The sequence below is a fragment of the Corapipo altera genome, unplaced genomic scaffold (genome assembly GCF_003945725.1).
Source record: "Corapipo altera isolate COAL_440 unplaced genomic scaffold, ASM394572v1 308, whole genome shotgun sequence".
Classification (NCBI taxonomy): domain Eukaryota; kingdom Metazoa; phylum Chordata; class Aves; order Passeriformes; family Pipridae; genus Corapipo; species Corapipo altera.
Window position 1 is genome coordinate 2,919,730 of NW_020884925.1, and position 18,894 is coordinate 2,938,623.

The 18,894-nt window shown below is 45.7% G+C and overlaps 2 protein-coding genes across 3 annotated transcripts in view; one reads left to right on the forward strand and one right to left on the reverse strand.

The window, feature by feature from the left end:
- Positions 1-14,176, forward strand: part of SCAPER (S-phase cyclin A associated protein in the ER) — a 142,769-nt gene extending 128,593 nt beyond the window's left edge. For both annotated transcript variants that reach the window (XM_027657596.1, XM_027657597.1), the window contains exons 30-32: positions 9,376-9,567; positions 12,060-12,111; positions 13,723-14,176. In XM_027657596.1, the coding sequence (XP_027513397.1) occupies positions 9,376-9,567; positions 12,060-12,111; positions 13,723-13,817 (339 nt within the window). In that variant the 3' untranslated portion in view covers positions 13,818-14,176. The remainder of the gene's footprint in view (positions 1-9,375; positions 9,568-12,059; positions 12,112-13,722) is intronic.
- Positions 14,177-15,601: 1,425 nt separating this feature from the next.
- ISL2 (ISL LIM homeobox 2) lies at positions 15,602-18,841 on the reverse strand. Its single transcript, XM_027657641.1, has 6 exons — positions 18,784-18,841; positions 17,661-17,850; positions 17,206-17,465; positions 16,812-17,095; positions 16,541-16,711; positions 15,602-16,409 (listed from the first exon to the last, which is right to left on the reverse strand). The coding sequence occupies exons 1-6, from the start codon at positions 18,839-18,841 to the stop codon at positions 16,293-16,295; spliced, it is 1,080 nt and encodes a 359-aa protein (XP_027513442.1). The 3' UTR covers positions 15,602-16,292.
- Between the last annotated feature and the right edge of the window lie 53 nt (positions 18,842-18,894).

Sequence of the window (18,894 nt, forward strand, 5' to 3'; positions counted from 1 at the left end):
ACCAGTGTCTTCAGGAAGGATGGCATTCCTGTCTGGGCAGTCAGGGAAAAGCGGGGACGCCTCTTAGGTAATTTGTCAGACACCTCTGTTGTTTGAGCTTACTGATAAAGCTTTTCTTTTCTAAGAATGAACCATGAGAAAGCAAAGCAAATACGGCCGAAGCATTTGGGGCTGCACGTTTCGTGTGCCACATCTTAATTGCATTTCCAACACTCCAAAATGCATCCCGTTTTAGTTTTTTTCTGTTTTGCTTTTTGAGAGGATGTGGGGAAGGTAATTTAATATGAGCAAAGACTTAATGTGAAATCAAGTGCGTTTGGTTTCGGTTCATGGTGGGCTGGCTGACTCCTGTAGGGAGGGGAGGAGAGAGTGTGTAGGAATTAGTGTGAGAAATGAACGCGTTTGGATTTATCTTATTGTCTTATTCTCAAACTGTAAACACAAAAAAATTAAACTTATCTCCCGGTGTCATCAAAGCCAGTGCTTTCAAGAACCTTAAAATACAGTCCATAAGGAAGCTTAGAGAGGAAGAGAGAGAGCAGTCAGCTAATGCTACCTCCAGAGAGCAACGTTCTAATCTTACTCCTGGGTCGAGGATAAAAGGAGTTTGGTGGTCTCAGCTTAATCCCCAGTGGAACTTTGTCCACACGAAAAAGCACCACACAGTTAGGCATAATCCTGCTTAATAAGTGGTTTGTTCTGGGCTCAGACCTGGGCCTGGACCGCGCCGGGTTTGGTCGGTGGCGCTCCGGTGGCGCGGATGGAGCCGGAGCTTGCGCAACGCTCGCCGTCCTTCTGCCCTGCTCCCACCCTGGCACTCGCTCCTCTGCGTGAGAACTACAGTTCACACAGAAATTTAAAACAAAGTCTAAAGCCTGCAGATATTTAATCGGGCCTTGTGAGCTATTGTCTGTCTCGCCTCATGTGTGAGGGAACTCCCTGTGCTTCTGCCATAAACTCTCGGTTTCCCAAGTCTCTGCCGACCGCGCTGCCTGTCCCCGGCGTGGCCGGCCCCATGCAGAGGGAACGCCGGCCTGCTCTGTGTTCACAGCACTGGGCTCAACCAGTTGACAGTTCTTCCGAGCACTTGGATGCTGCTCTGAGGGTGGGAGCCTGCAAGAGGCCCAGAGAAGTCTCCCAAAGCTGTTTCGTCATGTTCAGCTCAAGTCACACTTGATCGAAGCGATACCGAAACGTAAAGAAAGAACAAAATGCATTAATTGAGTGCTATGGAAAATTTTGCTCGTCTTCCTCTCCTCTTAGTAAAGGGTAAACTGTAGCCCATTTTTCGTGGCAGAAAAGCACATTTTCTTGCTCTCTGTTTGAAACTTTGTCTCAGCCAGCTCTGTAACATGTCCAATGGTTCAGTGTTTCACAGGCTTCTTAGCTGATGATTAGATACTTTGACAAACCCTTTAGGTTTCTTGTGGAAGCCATAAGACAGAGTGTGCTAGGAATACTAATTCTAAGGCTGCGTAGCTTACTTGTGAGCAGAGTTTTGGAGTGTGACAGAAAATGTTTGCTTTTGAAGAGAGAAAATGCTCTGAGACATACAAAAAGATTTTATGTGTTTTAGACTGTAATGTTTGAATTATTCACACCTTCTGGGGATTTTGACCCAAACTAGCTCTGTTACCAGGGATGCTGGCAGAAACCTCAGCCAATAGAATAGTCTCCTTAAACTTCTGTTGACTGTGGTCCTGTTTCTTCTCTACCCTTTAAATCATCTTGTTTCAGATCGTGCCCAAAGCAGCAACTTAAATGTCTAAGTGGCATATCCTCAAAGCTGAAGATGTCATCTAAGTGTGAAGATGAAAAACAGTGCGCTGAAAAACAGCACAGGGCTACAACGGGCTAATTGTAATCGTTTCAGGGCTCAGAATAATACCTGAGGGTTTGAGACATGTCACAATGTGGGGTTTTTTAATTTTATCTTACAGAATACGTGTACTTCTCATACATTTAATGTATAATAATCTTTTCTGATTAAAAGTTATTAGGCCAACAAATATATAAATCTCCTTTTATGTTATTGTGGGAACAATGAAGTTTATAATTTTTTAGAAAGAAGTGATACCCTTAAGGTCCTTAAGTATATGATTAACACAAGAGCAACCTCACGTTTAAACGTTTTTGTTAATATATCAAATGCTAAAATGCTGTCACTTCTGAAGTGAGGCTTTTCCTTAATACCTTTTCTAGTTCAGATATTAGATTACTATTTTATCCTGTAGCCTGGGCATAGATTAAATTCACAAGTACCCTCAATGCATATTAGAATTGTTTCTATTTTCCTTTCATCACATTGTAATGAAGTTTATCTTTTACAATATATGTTTAACATTTATTTATTGATGAATTTAATCTAGACATACTTCACTTGTTATAACCCAGGTGACTTGTTAGTTGTCATTTTGGGTGACATTTTTTCGAGAGCTTTGTATAAAGAACTTCTTTTCCTGGATTTCCCACTAGCACCACTTCTGGTAAACACTTTTACATCTTCACTGCAATGCTGTGCTGGTAGTTGCCATCGTCCTATCCTAAATGTTCATATGTCTTAGGATGATTACACAAAAACTGCTGAGATAATTTTTTCCTGTTAAGTATACACAGAGCACCCCTGAATCTGCTTAAACCATAGAGCTCTGAAAGGACAATGCTTACAATGTGGTTTATAGGAAGACTAATGTTATTCCTGAGCTCCCTTATCTTTCTCTCTGAAAGCTGACACGTGACACTAAGAAAATAAACACTGGGATTTTTCAAATAGACAAAATTCTTATTTTTAAATTTGAATGTAGCATTCTGGAACTTTCTTTTTTGCATGGAAATGGTGCTCTGATTGCTGAGAAATGCTAGGAGGAATTTAGAGCATTCTTTGCTCACGGCTTTGCCAATAGTGGAGTTTGCAAAATGGAAAGAAAAGAGCTTGACCTTAAAACAGAAGAAGAGCCTAAGTGGTGACATATTCTGCTGATTAAATACTGGCAGTATGAGATCTGTTTATATAGAAGCAAAGAAATAATGCAGATCTAACTTTGAAGAGAAACTCTGGACTACTAATATAAAGGCTTATTTCTTTTACAAAGTTATAAATAACCTGACATCAAACGAAAGGATTTAACTGTTTGATGGAATACTGTTGTTACAGGAATTAGATGCACAGTTCCTGTTCAATAAAGTTATTAGTTTTTAGTACAAATTAGGGTTGACATTTATATAAATGATAAATACATGGAAAAGAAACATTAGTAGTTCCCATACCAACAGTACCACTTTAAGATCCAAATGTTTATAATGGCCACGGTGAAGTTTGGAACCGCAGGTCACCCGAGATAGCGGGGAAGGCAGGGAGTGCCCCTTGGAGAACCATTAGCTTTTTAGGCTGAGTTGTTCTAAGAAAATTGCATCTGAACATGAACTACATTGGAGCAGGAGAGCACAGTCAAGTAGAAGGGCACATTTTAATGCTCCGTTTCATAAAAATAAAAGGAAATTCTATTGGGAAGGATGTTTTTCTGGAGAGTTAGTTCAGCTCCCAGTGATAAGCACTCTATTTGTTTGTAAGTACCTGTGGAACACACCCTTTCATTTGCAGGTTTTTCTCCAAGAGCCAAAGAAGGTTTTGCTTCAGGAAATTTTAAACTTTCCAAAGTTACAATTCAGCTCCATTTTCCTGTATCCACGTTAGTATAACTTTGTCTGAGTTTTCACTTAATAAAAGAGCTACAACTTCTAATACTCAGCTATAATGGCTAAAAAACATCAGCCTGACTGTAGAGAACTAAGAGCACGGCGTTGTCGGGCGGGGTTGGTCACGCAAGAACGGTGCACTGGGATGACTTGTAAGGTTTTGTTCAAATCTTGACATTTGGGGTTTTCGTGGCTACAGGTTTCAGTTCTCTCCTTGGCAATCTTTTTCCATTCTCTGCTATCAATTTTCCCTTTCTTCTGTGGACGAAAAGAAACCGATGGGCTGCAGAAAGTCCCCGTCAGTCCCATTCTCTCCGTGCTGCAGTGGTGCCAAGCAGGAATCCCCGTGCTTGGATCTGGGGAGGCACTGCCAGGGGCTCAGCTGGCAGCTTGGAGCTGCTGGATGTTGTCTCTGCCTTCTCATTTGGACACCCCCTGCCCTGCAGGTCTGATGGATGGTGGCTGTGCCATTGATGCCAGCCATATATTTTGTTCCCGAAGTTTCTTCCCGAAGTGAAGCACTTCTCAGTTCTTTGTTTTGCCCTTGCACAGACAAAATGCTTGCTTTCTTTTCTTCCCAAGTGGAAAATTAATTAGCTGCTTCGAAAAATAATTCCAGTGGTTTTATTGTATATATTGACAGAAATAACTGACAAGAATGATGTCTTTACAGAGCTGCAAAAGTCCAAGTGAAATAAGTGAAACAAGAAAACCTAAATCCACCAGTAGAACTAGACTAAATATTGCTCTGAAAATCAGCACTTCCACTCTGCATTAATCCTGGACTAACCTTGCATAGTACACAAGCAGTGAAAAAGTTTTTGGTCTGAGATTGAACCATTTATTTTGTTACTTGTAATAAAACATCTGACAATATTTAACATACATGTATAGAGCCATGGGAAACCAATCTGGGACCATAATCTTCTTTAAATCTCTGGAAGGTTGTAGGCAGAGTTTTAAATTCAATTATTTTGTCTTTTTTAAATGCTTTACGGTTATTAAATATGTGCATTTACGACTTGGAAGGAGAAACTTAGGTTGTCACCAAAAATGCTACTCCATAGTTAAAATAAATCTTCACAAGGCAATTTGATGGAACTGCTAGTTCTTGATAAATTAGTAGCATGGATCTACGTTACGTGTCTAATTAGAACGTATGAATGTATGAATGACATGACATGATTATATGAATTATCAATTTACTTCAATTTGATTGATATTTGCTCGGTATTTTACATAAAGTCATTCTCATTCTTCAGCTTTCTGGCTGACATTTTAGTTTTCTCAATGAAAATCCTGTTTATTACTTACAAGGTGATTATACACTCAGTTACATGATTATGAAAATATAGTTTCATAGACTAGAGGATTCTTATTTTAATTTTCTGTAAGATTTTACAGCTGATTTGACATGTAACTGCAGAGACATTCTGTATCATCACTGTATCATTCAAAAAATCTGGATCCTATTAGTTATGAAGATTTTATTACCCTCCTTTGACAAAAATACTTATATATGCATTTTAAAGTAATTGTAGTTTTCATTGATGATAAAAGGAAAACAGAGACAGATAAAGTGAAATATAAATAATTGTATATACAGTATGTAAACAGAAATAGGAGGTGTTCTCCAAAACATCTTTCCCTTGCTAGATCTCAGGAAAAGGTTGTCCCAGTGCCTGCCAGTGGTTACCTCCTTACCCTGGCAAACAAGGAAAGGAGCTGCATTTCTATGATTCTCATTCTTTAAGGAGCATCAGAACGTTATTTTGGGGCATCACTGAAAAATTAAATGAGCTGCAACGTTCCCCTTTGCTCCCCAGAGGAAAATCATACCCAAGTGTTCTGAGTTCCTATGGTCTATTAGTTCCCTAGCAAAGGCCTTCAGGCCTGGGATGTTCTCCTTTGTAAGGTGCCAGGAAGTAATGGCAGGAGATGAGGGCTGCTGGAACTGTCCTGGTGGGAATACAATGAAGAACTGAAAATCCAGGATGGAATATCCTTCCAGCAGTCGCCTCAGGTCTGTAGCCAGATACCCTCCCTAAGTGACAGGGGAAGCCTTATCTCCCAGCAGAATGATGAGTTCCCCTCACAACTTTATTACTGTTCCATACCACAAGGAGCTTTTAATTTTTTGATTGATTGTCCTTTCTTATTGCTCAAGTGCTGTGTGGCATATTGCTGGCTTTTGTCATTGGGGTCTGTTTTGAAAGACTGACTTTTATACTGCTTCGGGCTTTCACAGCGAGAGGAATTGCAGCAAATGGCCAAGCAATACACTATATAGTGAATATTGGCCCTAGTAAATGTGAGGAAAACATGGATTCCATCTAGAGACTTCAGAAATCATGAATCATACTTTCCTAAGTGATAAACTTTCAGAAATACCAGTACAGTGGATCGGGATAATTATTGCACTTGTGAGAGCAGAGTGCACTTCCCACAGAGTCACACGGGAGCATGGATTGCTGGTAGGGCAGTGGAGAGGCCTGACCTGCTGGCTATTGGAGATTAGGCAAATTAGCAGGACCTGCAGAAGGCTATAAACTGGTGGGAGTGACAGAAGATAACTGATAGGCAACCTTGGAAGGTGTTGCTCAGTGAAAAGTTCCCACAGGTCATCCCATCAGTCACTGTGCCGGGCAGGCGGCTGTGGAGGCAGCAGGCACAGCCTGCAGGGTATGGGAGACCTGGAAATTCAGACAGGCACCAAGCAGGGGAGGTTCTAGACTTAAAGGTGAGGATCTGAGATACTCTTACCCTTGCCTCTCCCTCTCAGCAGCCTTTTACATTGAAAGCAGACAGCCCTTTGGTCAATGCTTTGTGGTGTGCTAACCCTGAATCCTCACCCTGCTCTGGAACAGGGGCTCCACCTCCAGAATGATTTGGATTTGAGTTTGGCTGGTAGCAGAAAGGAAAACTTCATTAATTCATCATGAAGTAGCATTTCAGAAATGTATTTGCTGTGTCTCTTCTTACCTGTGCGTAGCTTGGGTCTTCAGAGAGCTGTTCTAACATTTAGAACATGTTGAGCCATAAATAAGCTAAGCTAAAATGGAATTTATTCCAGCTAAGCACGGGCAAAACCAATAAGGTTGTATAAATATCTGTAAATTTTGAGAGTAAGCAACATTTTTAAAGGAAATATAGCAAACATGAATGTGAGTTGCCTGCTCCGGATTAAGAAAAAAAAAATAGCTTGGACTAATTTAATAGATCTCAATTCAGAAAAAGAAAACCACAAGCAAATATTAATGGAACATGGGCACATAGCTGAACTTAAGCAGGTGCTTAAATGCTTGGCTGTACAGAAATGCAGTGATTTAATTAGGATCTTGTTACATTTGACAGGCATATCTGACTTTCAGGCGAGAGAGTGAGCAACAAGAAAAGCTAATTCTAGGTAAATGTGTCTGGATCCCAGTATGTGGCAGGAGGAGAGGCAAGCTGGATTTCAGTAAGGACTTTGTATCTTGTATTAGAGCATTTTGTAAGATGAGTATTCCATGTCCCAGGCCTGCAAAACTCCCTGGGATCATTAAGCCAAGATATTGGGGGTGGGGGGAAAGAAAAAAAACGTCAAGAAAGAGAAGTACAAGATTTTCGTTTTCTTTGTTGTTCATCTGCTCAGTCGAGCCCTGGGCTTCACTTTCTCCACCCATTGACAGTGAAACAAGGAATATGTGCTCTGCTACAGGTTTATTTGGTTGAGGTTTTTTTCCAGTAAGAGGTGACTCATGTTTTTTTCCTTCAGAGTACATTATATAGCATATCAGGTTTAGTAGCTGCATTAGTACAATGAGCTGCAATCATTAAATTGATTCCACATGTGATAAATACCAGATTAAAACATCAGCAGCCCTTGTATATACCTTCCTATCCTTAATGTTGATAACATCACAGCGGTAAAACTGTTGAAAAGCAAACGATAATTAAATAATAATTCCATGAAAGCTATTTGGGTATCTGCACTGTTGGTTTGGCAAGACTTCACTAACTACCCATGGCATTTTTAGGACAGGTAAAGGAAGTGAACTGTGAAATGAAAAATGAAAACTCCCAAAAAATTCTTTGCCTCTGCCTGTTCATCAGGGGTATGGTGGCCATTAAACAGAAATCAAGAGTTCTGCTATTCTGTCCTGGATCAAAAATACCAATTGTAGTTACTTTAGTACAATTATGATTGATTTTAGGTACTTTTCTGATTGCAGAATTTACCGTAGAAAAATAGATTTGTGTAATAAGCACTCTGGTTAATTTAAAGTTTCAGCAGTACTCCCAGACTTGAAGGGCACCTCTCGCTTACAGGGTGGGAGCCTATAGCAAAGTTGAGAATCATCAGTGATATTTTCCTCAAAACAGTGCCTGAATGTGTGCTTAATTGTCTCTTACTTGCCTGTCTTTTAAAAATTCCTTCTGTCTTTAAGGGCATTAAGACGTTGCCACCAGTCCTTTGAAAGGTTTTCAATGTCTTTTTCACTGGTGAACTGAAAAAAATGCAAACTATTACTTTGTTGATCTTGTTTTTAAACTGAACTGCATTATCAACTTAGTGTGTGCTCTGAAGGTATTGTTAAAAGTGCTTTGAAAACTTGTAAATCCCTATAATTTATGTTCCTGTGGCCTCAACTGCTTCTTTCTGTCCTTCTGGTTTTAATTTGAATGCAGTCTTGTCTGGGTGTGTACCTGTAAAATTGTGTTTTTCCAAGTACAATTTACAGTCATGACCCTCAGTTTTACAGTGTTCCAACCTTATAGGAGCTTCCTCCTATGCCAAAAAGCCAACTTTGGGTCACACAGCTCTTTCATATTGTAATTGTCTAATCAAGGTTACTTGGAACAGATCCGATTTGGGCATTTTTTAGTTTATCACAAAGACTTTATATGAATATCAAGTAAATTGGAAAGGTTCCTGTGCAGGAGAGCAGTGATAGCATTGCCTTATTTCTTCAGATGTACACAGTTGTAAACTTAGCCTGCTTCATGACAACAGTCCCATTTATCTAAACAATTCTCCTTTTAGAGCCAATGGCACTGATAGAAACCGAGATAAGAAATACAGATGGGAGGATCTCTGAGTCTCTCCTTACTGAAACTCCTCGCTGTGCAGCTCACAATCACCTTTTCTTTTTGGTGCCTGAGAATGCGTGGCAGACATCTCCCATGAAACAGAGTCCCCTCTGATTGCCAGCAGGCACTCTAGGAAAGGATGATCGAGCCTCGGGAGGGAGAGGTTTTTAAATCCCGGTGATTTCTTTCTGGATTTTCCCCCCACCCTGTGCTTACTGTGTTTAAATGGCAGGCACTGGGGTTTTGTGTTTCGTAGCTCTAACTCAGAATAGTCCCTGTGCTATAGTTCTTTGCCTTTTGAATTAAGGTATTACATTATCTATTTTATTGTAATATGCAGATTAATCCCCTTCCCGCTTACTGGCTTTTTGGGTGATACAGGAAAAAAGTTTCAGAGCTCAATATTCTTTATGTTCTTCTGCAGTAAAAATAATGCTTACACACTGAAACAGAAGTTATTTGAAGAAAATGTTTTAAGCTTTATTTTTAGTACTTGCTCTCAGCCATGCTCATTTTTTTAGCATGACTTCAGCACCCTTGGTGGTTAACAGGAAGAGAAGAAGAGATAGATCATGTGGTTTAATTTTGTTATGTTTGTATTTTCAGATCATTGTACAATCTGGCCGTCACCCCACGGTGCTGCAAAAACTATGCCAGTTGCCTTTCCAGTATTTCAGTGATCCTCGTTTAATCAAAGTGCTCTTCCCCTCGCTAATAGCTGCTTGTTACAACAACCCTCAGAACAAGATCATCCTGGAGCAGGAGATGAGCTGTGTTTTACTCGCCACCTTCATCCAGGTATCGCAGCTCTGCAGCCGTGCGGGGTCACTGCGGCTGCTTCTCTCGCCTTTGCTCTGAGTGTGGGAATCGTTTGACTTAAGTAAAACAAGTAAACACCATTGAAGTACTTTGAGGTTCTCTGCAGCTCTTCCCAAACCACAGATTATGCCTGTACTTGAGGCATCTTATAACTCTAAAAGGTTACCGAGTGGTTCAGGTTCTCGCTGTCCGCTCAGGATCCTGTTTTCGTTACAGCTCCTGGATGCACTGGGAAGGTTTGATGTAGGTCCTGCTATTACAAGACAATCCTTAAAATATTTATTTTTTTGAATTCCTGCACATATAGCATATCTGAAATCGCTACATTCATGTGTTTACATGCAATTGTACAGTTGTATACTGTGTACCACAGATTTACAGAGAACCGAATAAGTGTATATATTTTATGCAGAAAATACACAGAACATATGTTACCAGTCTAATCTTGCAATCTTTATTTTTGACAGTAAGCCACTGAGGTCATTACAAATACTGTTTTAAATAAGGATTTGCAGTATTTTTCTTCCCTTTTTCTTATGTGCTGTTTTATCTATCAGATTTTTTGGATCCCTCATGTTTTCCATACATTGACTGTTTCCAATTAATAAATGCAGTTTTCATAAACACCCCACTATTAAAAATAATATGCTTTTATGAGTCTAGTAACTCTGCATCAGTCACCTGAAAGTTACTGTTGTTGATACAGAAATGTTAGTCAAGCTCTTTTCCCTAATGCTTTACAGCTATTCCAAGGATACTCCAAGGATAGGCTACATGCATTTGAGAGAGAAGGCACAAGAACTAAATATTTACTGAAAGTTTGCATAACTTCTGAGTGCAACTACTTTTTATCCTTTTAAATACTAAAATAATTGCATAGCATTTTTTTAAAAAGTTTGGAACTTAATATTAAAAGAATTTGCTGTATAGTCATAGTGAAACTACAGATTTCAGTGTAGAAGTTGCAGTGGCAAAAAAATAATTTAAGCGTTATGAGGAAATGCAGCAAGTTCAGGTTTTTTTCAGCCAAAAAACATGAGAGTGGAGGAGAGTTTTCTCTATATGAATAATTAAGATTCTTTAGCTTCATTTCTGTGCTATAAGAGTTAGAATGGCATTAAAATCCCCAGTAGCTACAGTAAAGTGTAAGTATATCTACAAAGGACAACATTAGTTTCCAGTTAGAGGTATATCTCAGATGTCAAGCCCATGTACTATTCTTGCAGGCTTTTAAAAAAGGTGTTATATTAAAATATGGAAGAGTTGTGTGTGTGTTTGCTGACTTCACTGAAACTTCAGTTTTTTACCCGTGTTAAAATCTAATCCCAAATGTTGCACATGCGTACACAGAGAGCAATTCTGGAAGGATCCAAGGAATGCTCAGATCCCGCACACACAGAAGAGACTTCCCTCTCTACTTTTATTTCAGCTCGCTGCTGTTTGTCAAGCAAATCTCTCATTTGCTTCGGTGGAAGGTTTGGGAAAGACTGTAAAAATGTTTCCCCGTGACTAGAAAATGAGATTCTTCCTGTGCCAGGGAGCACTAAAAGAAGTCCCGTTTGCGTAAAAGTTTGGTGGTGTGTACGAATATAACACTTAAATACAGTGTGTTAAATGTGTGCAGCGAAAATCAAAGGCAGAGGGTTGCTGGATTTTACAACGACCTCCTTACCAACAGATTTATTTCCATCATCTGAAGTTTGCATCAGCCCATTTATTTTTGTTACTTCTGCTTTTAGATGTGCAGAAATAATTAAAAAAACATTTAGGAGTATCCACGATTTGCTAAATTGTATCTCTTGTCAGATAATACCTTCCTCGGTGTTCTGCTCGGTGGATGCTCCAACAAAAGATAGGATCTGTGGTGGGGCAGCCGACGTGTTCCGAGCGAGGTCGGTGTCCTTGCTGACTCCAAGGATGCAGCAGGGAATCCACACACAGCTCTGGGAGCTCATCCTGGCTGCCCCACAGCTCGGGCTGGGGTTACCCCCACTGGGGAGGAACTTCACACACTCCCAAGAGATCAGGACCTCGGGCTCCCAGGTCACTGGGAAGCACAGCCATTGAAACTGGAATCATTCAGGAGTTTTGTAAGAGTGTATTTGGAGTCAGGAGGAAAGATCTGAAACACCATTTCTTTTACAGAGACATAGCTATGGTAAATAAAAATCCCAGTAATAACTACTTCCTAAGAAGATATTAAAGCCTTGGGTTCTTTGTTGTGTACTAAAAACGTTTTTTTTTCAAAACAAGTATAAATAAAGGAATAAAAATCTACTATATATATTATAGAATTTAAATGCTGGCAGTATTCTGTTGTTATATGTAGCAAACAAACCAGAGTTTGTTAATTTACACTTTGCATAAAGTATTAGTCTTTTTGAGTGACTGTGAAGACTTAAAAATGTTGTTTTAATTTCTCGGGTGTAAGATCTGAAAACCTGATGCTTTTTTTTTTTCCCCCCCCGTAGGATTTTGCACAGAGCTCAGGCCAAATGGATAATCAGTTATCTCAGCAGAGGGGTACGTTCAATGCAGTGTAACAGAGTAGCAGTCGGTTAACAAAATGTGTAGATATTATATTTCACTGTGATTTAAATTTTTTGAGTCTGCATCACGATAAAAGAAATACAGTAACTTGCAGCATGATTTTACAGCTTGGAGAGAGGCTCCCTCACATCCTGACTTGTCTTCCAGTCCTCTGCTCGTCGTATCAGGGATTCAGACTGTTAATCTTTATTAAATGCTGTGTGGTATCATGTCTTAAAATGTGATACTGTACCTGCACATATTTAATTAGCTGTCACAAAGGCTGCCTTCAAAAGTTTTAGGTTGCAGAAGCCATGCAGCAATGCCAGTACACCTGAGGAGTCAAAAATCTGTAAAATGCGGTCTCGTAATCGTTATTTGACGTTCATCGGTTTGCAGAAGAGGTGTGATTTTTTTTTCCCTCCATTATTAAGGTATTATTTAAAATGCATTTAACCTCTTTAGGCTAAATTTGAAATATTCTCAGCTGAGATGGCTGTTACCTGCTAAACACATCTAAAATTCAAGTGCTGATGGGCATCTGTTCTTGAGTTAGCTGTATTTCACAATAAAGAACATCCCTTGGACAATCGTTTCTCCCTCAGCAAACAAAAATCCACCACCATTTTGCCCAACATTTGGCAAGAGATGAGCAGTTCTAGGTCTAAAACATAAGCTTTGTGTTTAAAAAATAAAATATAACACATGAAATTAATGTAACTTTATGGAGATTTTTACTGTCAACATTATACCTCTCAGTCTGAAGCAGCCTCGTGCAGTGTCTGCAGCACAAACTTTCCAGGTTTGTGTTTGCATGAGAATCTGCTCAAGAAACATCTAAAACCCAAATGGAAAACTGCTTTTTATTTTCACTATTCAAACTGGATGAACTTTTAAAGAAAGATGACTATGTGGTGACATGTGAGTGTGTGGTTTCTAAACATTCCCCAGTTGCAAAAAAGTTGTCTCAGTAATAGTATAAGCAGGATTATTTTTATCCATTTTATCACTTGAATGTGAAGGATGGCATCCCCAAAACACAAATGGGAATAGTAACACTGATGGGAATACAACCTGAAAGCACAAACTTCATTGTTGGGTGCCGTGTGGAGGGTCGGACTGTCAGACATGTGCCCACATGTGCAGTCCTGTTCACTCGTAGGAGTGAAAGCTGCATTTGTACTTGTGCTGTGAGCTCTGGGAGTCAGGGAGCACAACTCCTCCGCAGCCCTCCCTGGAAAAAAAGCTGGTGAGCAGAAAACACCGTTGAGGCTGCCCAGAGCTGAACAAGGCTGAGCTGGTCCCTGGTGGGTCCAAGAACATAAAGTGTGTAAAGCTGTATAATGTTCCACTGCGCAAAGCAGAGCCTGATCCAAAAGCTTACAAATGGAAGCCTTTGCTCACCAGAGCCTCTGCCCCCATTCTTAAAGCCAGCCCTCGATGTCCCAAGCTCCACAGAAGTGTCACCCCATGGGTTGAGAAGATTTTGGGAGGGGGAGGGGAGTAAAAGTATCTCAAATTGGCTGCAAGTTCGTTATTTTTGTTTTATTGCCATCTTATCTTAAGAGGGAATAACTTGGTAATTTTATGTTCTGTCTTCAACAGAAAAATTTTTCGGTTCTCAAGATTATCTTGAGCTGTCCAACAGATTCCCGCGGCAGTCCTGGGAAGAAGCTCGACAGTTCTTCTTGAAAAAATAAGTGTTGTATTTGGTTTTCGAATCCCTAACATCGTCACACTGACCAGTTCCTGCTGACTACCTTCTTTAAAAGGCTGTTCTGAAACGGTTTTGATACTCTAAATACTTACTCTGTAGATATATAATTTGCACTATTTATATCATAACTACTGTAGATACTTCCAAGTTCTGTTTTGTAATTTTGATAATTTGAGTTTATTTCGTTCACGTATCCGATGTCATGATTTGGGTGTTTTCTACCCTGTGATGTGGTGGGACTTGCACTGCAGAACTGCTGAAATAAGGTTGCAAATAGAGAAAATATGTTCTATATATCTTGTAATAAAATAACTTATTCTGTCTTGTGTGACTTCTGTGTTACAAATGTTGATGTGTTTGAATTACTATAAGCAACACAGGGCTCGGAGATAGGAAAGAAAAAGCCCCTTAAGCTGTCTTTCTCTTTAATCAAAAGTCAATCAGAATCTAATCAAAAGAATTCGTTAGATTTGGCTCTGGGGGAAAGTTTGCTTATAATTTTTTGGTAATTTGGGATAAGTCACGTAATACGGATTTTTTAAAACCATGTGCGTTTTTAACGTTTCGGTAAGACTTTAATAACGCTGGTTTAACCTCGGGATGTTCTGTGAGCGGGGAAGGTTCCGCGGAGCAGAACCCAGCGGCGCACCGGGGCCGGGCGGGATTCGCTTCCGCGGGAGGGGGCGGGAGGCGCTGCGGGCCCCGCGCTGCGGCGGGGACGGGGCCGATCCCGATCCCGGGCGGCCCGCGGGCACCAGCACAGGCAGCGGGACCGGGACAGGCAGCGGGACAGTCCTGTTGTCTTGGTAGCCCCGCGCCGCCCCTGCGGCGGCCGCACGGCCCAGTCCGGCCCGGCCCGCACCCGGGTCCCGCCCGCGCCGCCTGAGGGGAGGCCGCGCGCCGCCTGAGGCGATGCTGCGGCCCAGCCCCGGGAGAACGCGAGGAGCCCCAGCGCGACCAGGATGGAGCCAGGTAATGGCGGGGGCCCCGCGGCGGGGCTGGGACAGCGGCAGACCCCTCCAGACTTGTGCCCGGCCGGGGCACAGCCCACCCCGGCGGTGCCGAGCGGCCCCGGGCTGAGGCGGCCCCGACGGCGGCTCGCCCGAGGGGCCCGGTCCCCGCACGGCCGCCCCGCAGCCCCTCGGGGTGGTGCAGCCGCTCCGGCGCCGCGGTGCCCATCCCCTGCAGCCCGGAGGGCTCGGTCAGGGCCCAGCTCTCCCCAGGTGCCCGGGGAAGGGTAGGGGGGGTGCAGCGTGCTGTGGCTGGAGCTTTCCGGGCCCGCGGTCCCGCTGGGAGCCGGTCCGGAGCGGTGCCGCCCGGGTAACGGGGAGGAAGCGGGAACGGCCCCGCCGCGCTCCCAGGTGATGCCAGAGGCAGATAAGGAGCCGCCGCCTGAGTATGGACGGGGGGATGGATACGCTCGAGGGGTCAGCTCGCCTCGCCCCGCCGACCCGGGGAAGCCCCCGCCACGCCCGGGGAGGAGGTGAGGCGGCCCCGCAGCGCGGCAGGTGCGGGCACGACCCGGCCGAGCCCGGGGGCTGCTCCGAAAGGGAAACCTGCGCTCCGCCTCCACGGCTATAAATAAGCGGCCCCGGTTCTGAAAGCCGATTAACGCGGTGCGGGGAGGCCGTGCGGAAAAAGCCGGGGCTGTGCCCGTCCCGACCCGGTCCGCGCCCGCCCCTCTGCCGCCCTTCCGCGCCTTTTTGGTTTTGTTTTGGGGTTTTTTTTTCGTTTCAGTCCTTTCCTTTCCTTTTTTCTCTTTTTTTTTTTTTTTTATTAAGTCCAAAATACTTAATTCCACTATTCAACCGCTGACTCTGACAATAAATAACAATAACTTACTTTTGATCGTTAAAGGCGCAAACAATCCGTCCTCCGTCCATTGATAACTTATTATTAGTACTGGTTTTCCCGTTAAAAAGTCTCGTTTCCGTGTCCCGTTTTTCCAGCGATCGTGCGGGGCCGGGCGCCGCGGCCCGGGAGAGGCATCGGCGTGAGATGAGGCTGGACGGCGCGGAGGGACGGCCGGGCCGGCTCCGCGGCCGCACGCTGAGGGAGTCTCTCCCCCGTTTGTAGTTTCTTTTTTCCTTTTCCCTTCCAAAAAGGGAAGAATAGCCGTCTCCGGCGCAAGCGGTGGGCGAGGCGGCCTGTCACCGTGCCGGGCTCCAGCGGGGAAATCCACGTTTCTTTGGGAAAAAAGAAACATCGAAATCCGCAGGGAAAAAACCCAAAACAACGAAATAACCAGGGCGGGGACTCTCTCTCCGGTCTGGTGAAGGCAGCGAGGATCCCGGTGCTTTTTTGGCCGTCAGTAACATATTTTTTGTTTGTTTTTAAATAAGAATAATTAAAAAACAAAGGCGTTTGTCCGGCGCTCTGGGAGCGGCCCGGGGCCGGGTGTCTCATGCAGGGAGCGCAGGCATGCGGAGGTCCCGCGGCGGCGGGCGGCCGGGCCGCCTCACGTCTCGGCCGGGCTGGGCACCATGCTGTTGGGGGTGTCGGGGAGCTGGGAGGACAGCGAGGTCACGTCGCTGCCGGAGGAGGTGCCCAAGGAGCCGGACTCGGAGAAGGAGACCTGGGGGAGCAGCGGCGGTGAGGGCCCGGCGCGGTCGCCCCCTGCCCCGGCCCCCTCCCGCAGCGCCCGGGCCCGGCGGGCCGGGGTCCGCCCGCCCCCCGCGGCCCGACGGGCGGCCCGGCGCGGCTCACCAGCTGCTGGAAGGCGGCGGGCTGCTCCAGGTCGCTCTGCAGGGCGAACTCGCTGAGCGCCTTCCAGGGCGGCTGGTAGGTCTGGACCTCCACGGCGCTGCCCTGCACGGCGTTCTCGTGGCGGATGGGGCTGCCGGCCACCAGCGGCGTCCCGGTGAGGCCCTGCAGGCTCTGCGGGCACACGGGGATTCAGCGCGACTGCCGCCCGAGCTCTCCGGCCCTGGACCCCCACCCCCAATTCCCTTCCCCGGCGGGGCGGGTGGGCGCTCACCGTCTTGTCGCTGTGCTGCTGCTGCTGGAGCTGCTTCATGAGGATGGACTTTTTCTTGTCCTTGCAGCGCTTGTTCTGGAACCAGACGCGGATGACGCGGGGACTGAGCCCTGTCATTTCCACGAGCTGCTCCTTCATCAGGGCGTCGGGGCGCGGGTTGGCGGCGTAGCAGGTCCGCAGCGTGTGCAGCTGCTTCTCGTTCAGCACCGTCCGCACGCGGGTGGTCTTCTCCGCCGCCTTGTGCGCCGGCGGCCGCGGGGCGGGCGGCCGCCCGGGCACCGGCTCTGCGGCGGGCGGGGAGGACGCGCACCGTCAGCGCCGCCGCCCGCCCGGCCCCTGCAGCCCCCCGGACACCTCCCCCGCCCCGCCGCCCGCCCCGACGGGGAGCCGGTACCTGCGAGGTGCGCGGCGGCGGCCGGAGGCAGCGCGGGGCTGCGCGGCCCTCGGGCGGCGGCGCCGTCGGGGGGCGGCCCGTGGTCGGCGCGGCAGAGCAGGTCCCGCTCCCGCAGGCAGAACTGGTCGCCGGGCAGGAGCTGGCGGCCGCAGGCGGCGCAGCGGAAGCACTCCAGGTGGTAGACGTGGTCGCGGGCGCGCATCACCAGGTCGCTGCTGCTGAAGGCCGCCCGGCACTGGGCGCACTTGATGCCGAAGAGCCTGCGGGGATGCGATGCGCCGTCAGGGCGACTCCGGGCGGCGCCGCGGGGGCGGGCAGCGGCCGAGAGTCAGGTTTTCGTTGGGGGAAATTCGGGGGTTTTAAGGGGCTTTTGTGCTTTTTCGGGTTCGGGTTGGGGTTTTTTGCCCTTTCTTTTTTTTTTCGCCCCTAACGAGCGTTGGCGCATTCGGGGTCACCTGCTGTAATCCCGCTTGCAGTAGGCCTTGCCGTCGCGCAGGAAGCATGTGCAGGTCTCGTCCAGAGGCTGCCCGCACTCGGCGCACTTGAGGCAGGCGACGTGCCACTCCAGGTCCGGCGACACCCGCAGCAGGAAGGGGTCCTGGATTCGGCCCCCGCAGCCGGCGCACAGGGCCAGCCCCGGCCGCCCTGCCGGGAGCGAGTGGGGCACGGTCAGGGCCGGCCGTGTGCCAGAGCAGACGCCAGCAATTAGGGAAGGGCACTGGAGTTTTTTTAAATCTTTTTCCTTTTTTCTTATTCTGTTTTGTTTTGGGTTTTTTTTTTTTCCAAAATAGGAAGAAAAAGAAATAAAAACAGGAACGTGGACAGAAAGGATGGAAACACGGAAAGAGATAAATGAATACAGCCAGAAATAATAATAATAATTTAAAAAAAGACAGAAACTTGATGAAGGGAAATAAAGGCAGAAAGACAGAGACGTAAAAGTAGAATTTCGGCAAAGGAAAATAAAACCAGAAACACAGAAACGATAAGACAAAGGCTGAGGAAAAATTGAAAGAAAGAAGGAAAGAAAATAAAACGGAATGATAGAAAGGAACAAAACCAGCTAAACCCCAGATGGTTAAAACGGGAACACGGTCAAATGAAAACAGTAAGAGACAAGAAATCAAAGAGACAGAAAGAAATAAAACCAAACAAAACCAGAAGAACAGAAAGAGAAAGAAATAAACAAAAACGGAAAGAGAAGTATTAATAACAAAAAAAGACAAACTGAAACACGAAAGAGAGAAAGAAAGAAAGAAAAACGGTAACACGGGCAGTGAAAGAGAGAAGAAAAGAAAGAAAAAGGAGAGGGAAGCAGAGAAAGAAATTGAAAGAGCCGAAAGCAATGAGCTCAGCGGCGGGGACAGCTGAAAGGACAGGCATTCGGTAAGAAACGGGGCCAGAGGGGCCGGGGAGCGCTGGGCATGAACGGGAATAGCGGCACCGGAGTTGCCCCGGGCCGAGCCCGCAGCCCTTCCCGGAGCTGTCAGCCCACCCGACGGCAGCGTTGGCGCGGGGCTCGACCGCAGCGTCCCGCACCCGCCCGCCCCGGCCCCGCGCTGCGCTGCGCGCACTTACTCTTGGAGGGCTCCCCCATGGCGCCCGGGAGCGGCCGCGGGAGGAGGATGTCCACCATGCGGGCGGCCCCCTGCGCACCGGCAGCGATGCGGGATGCGGCGCCGCCGCTCC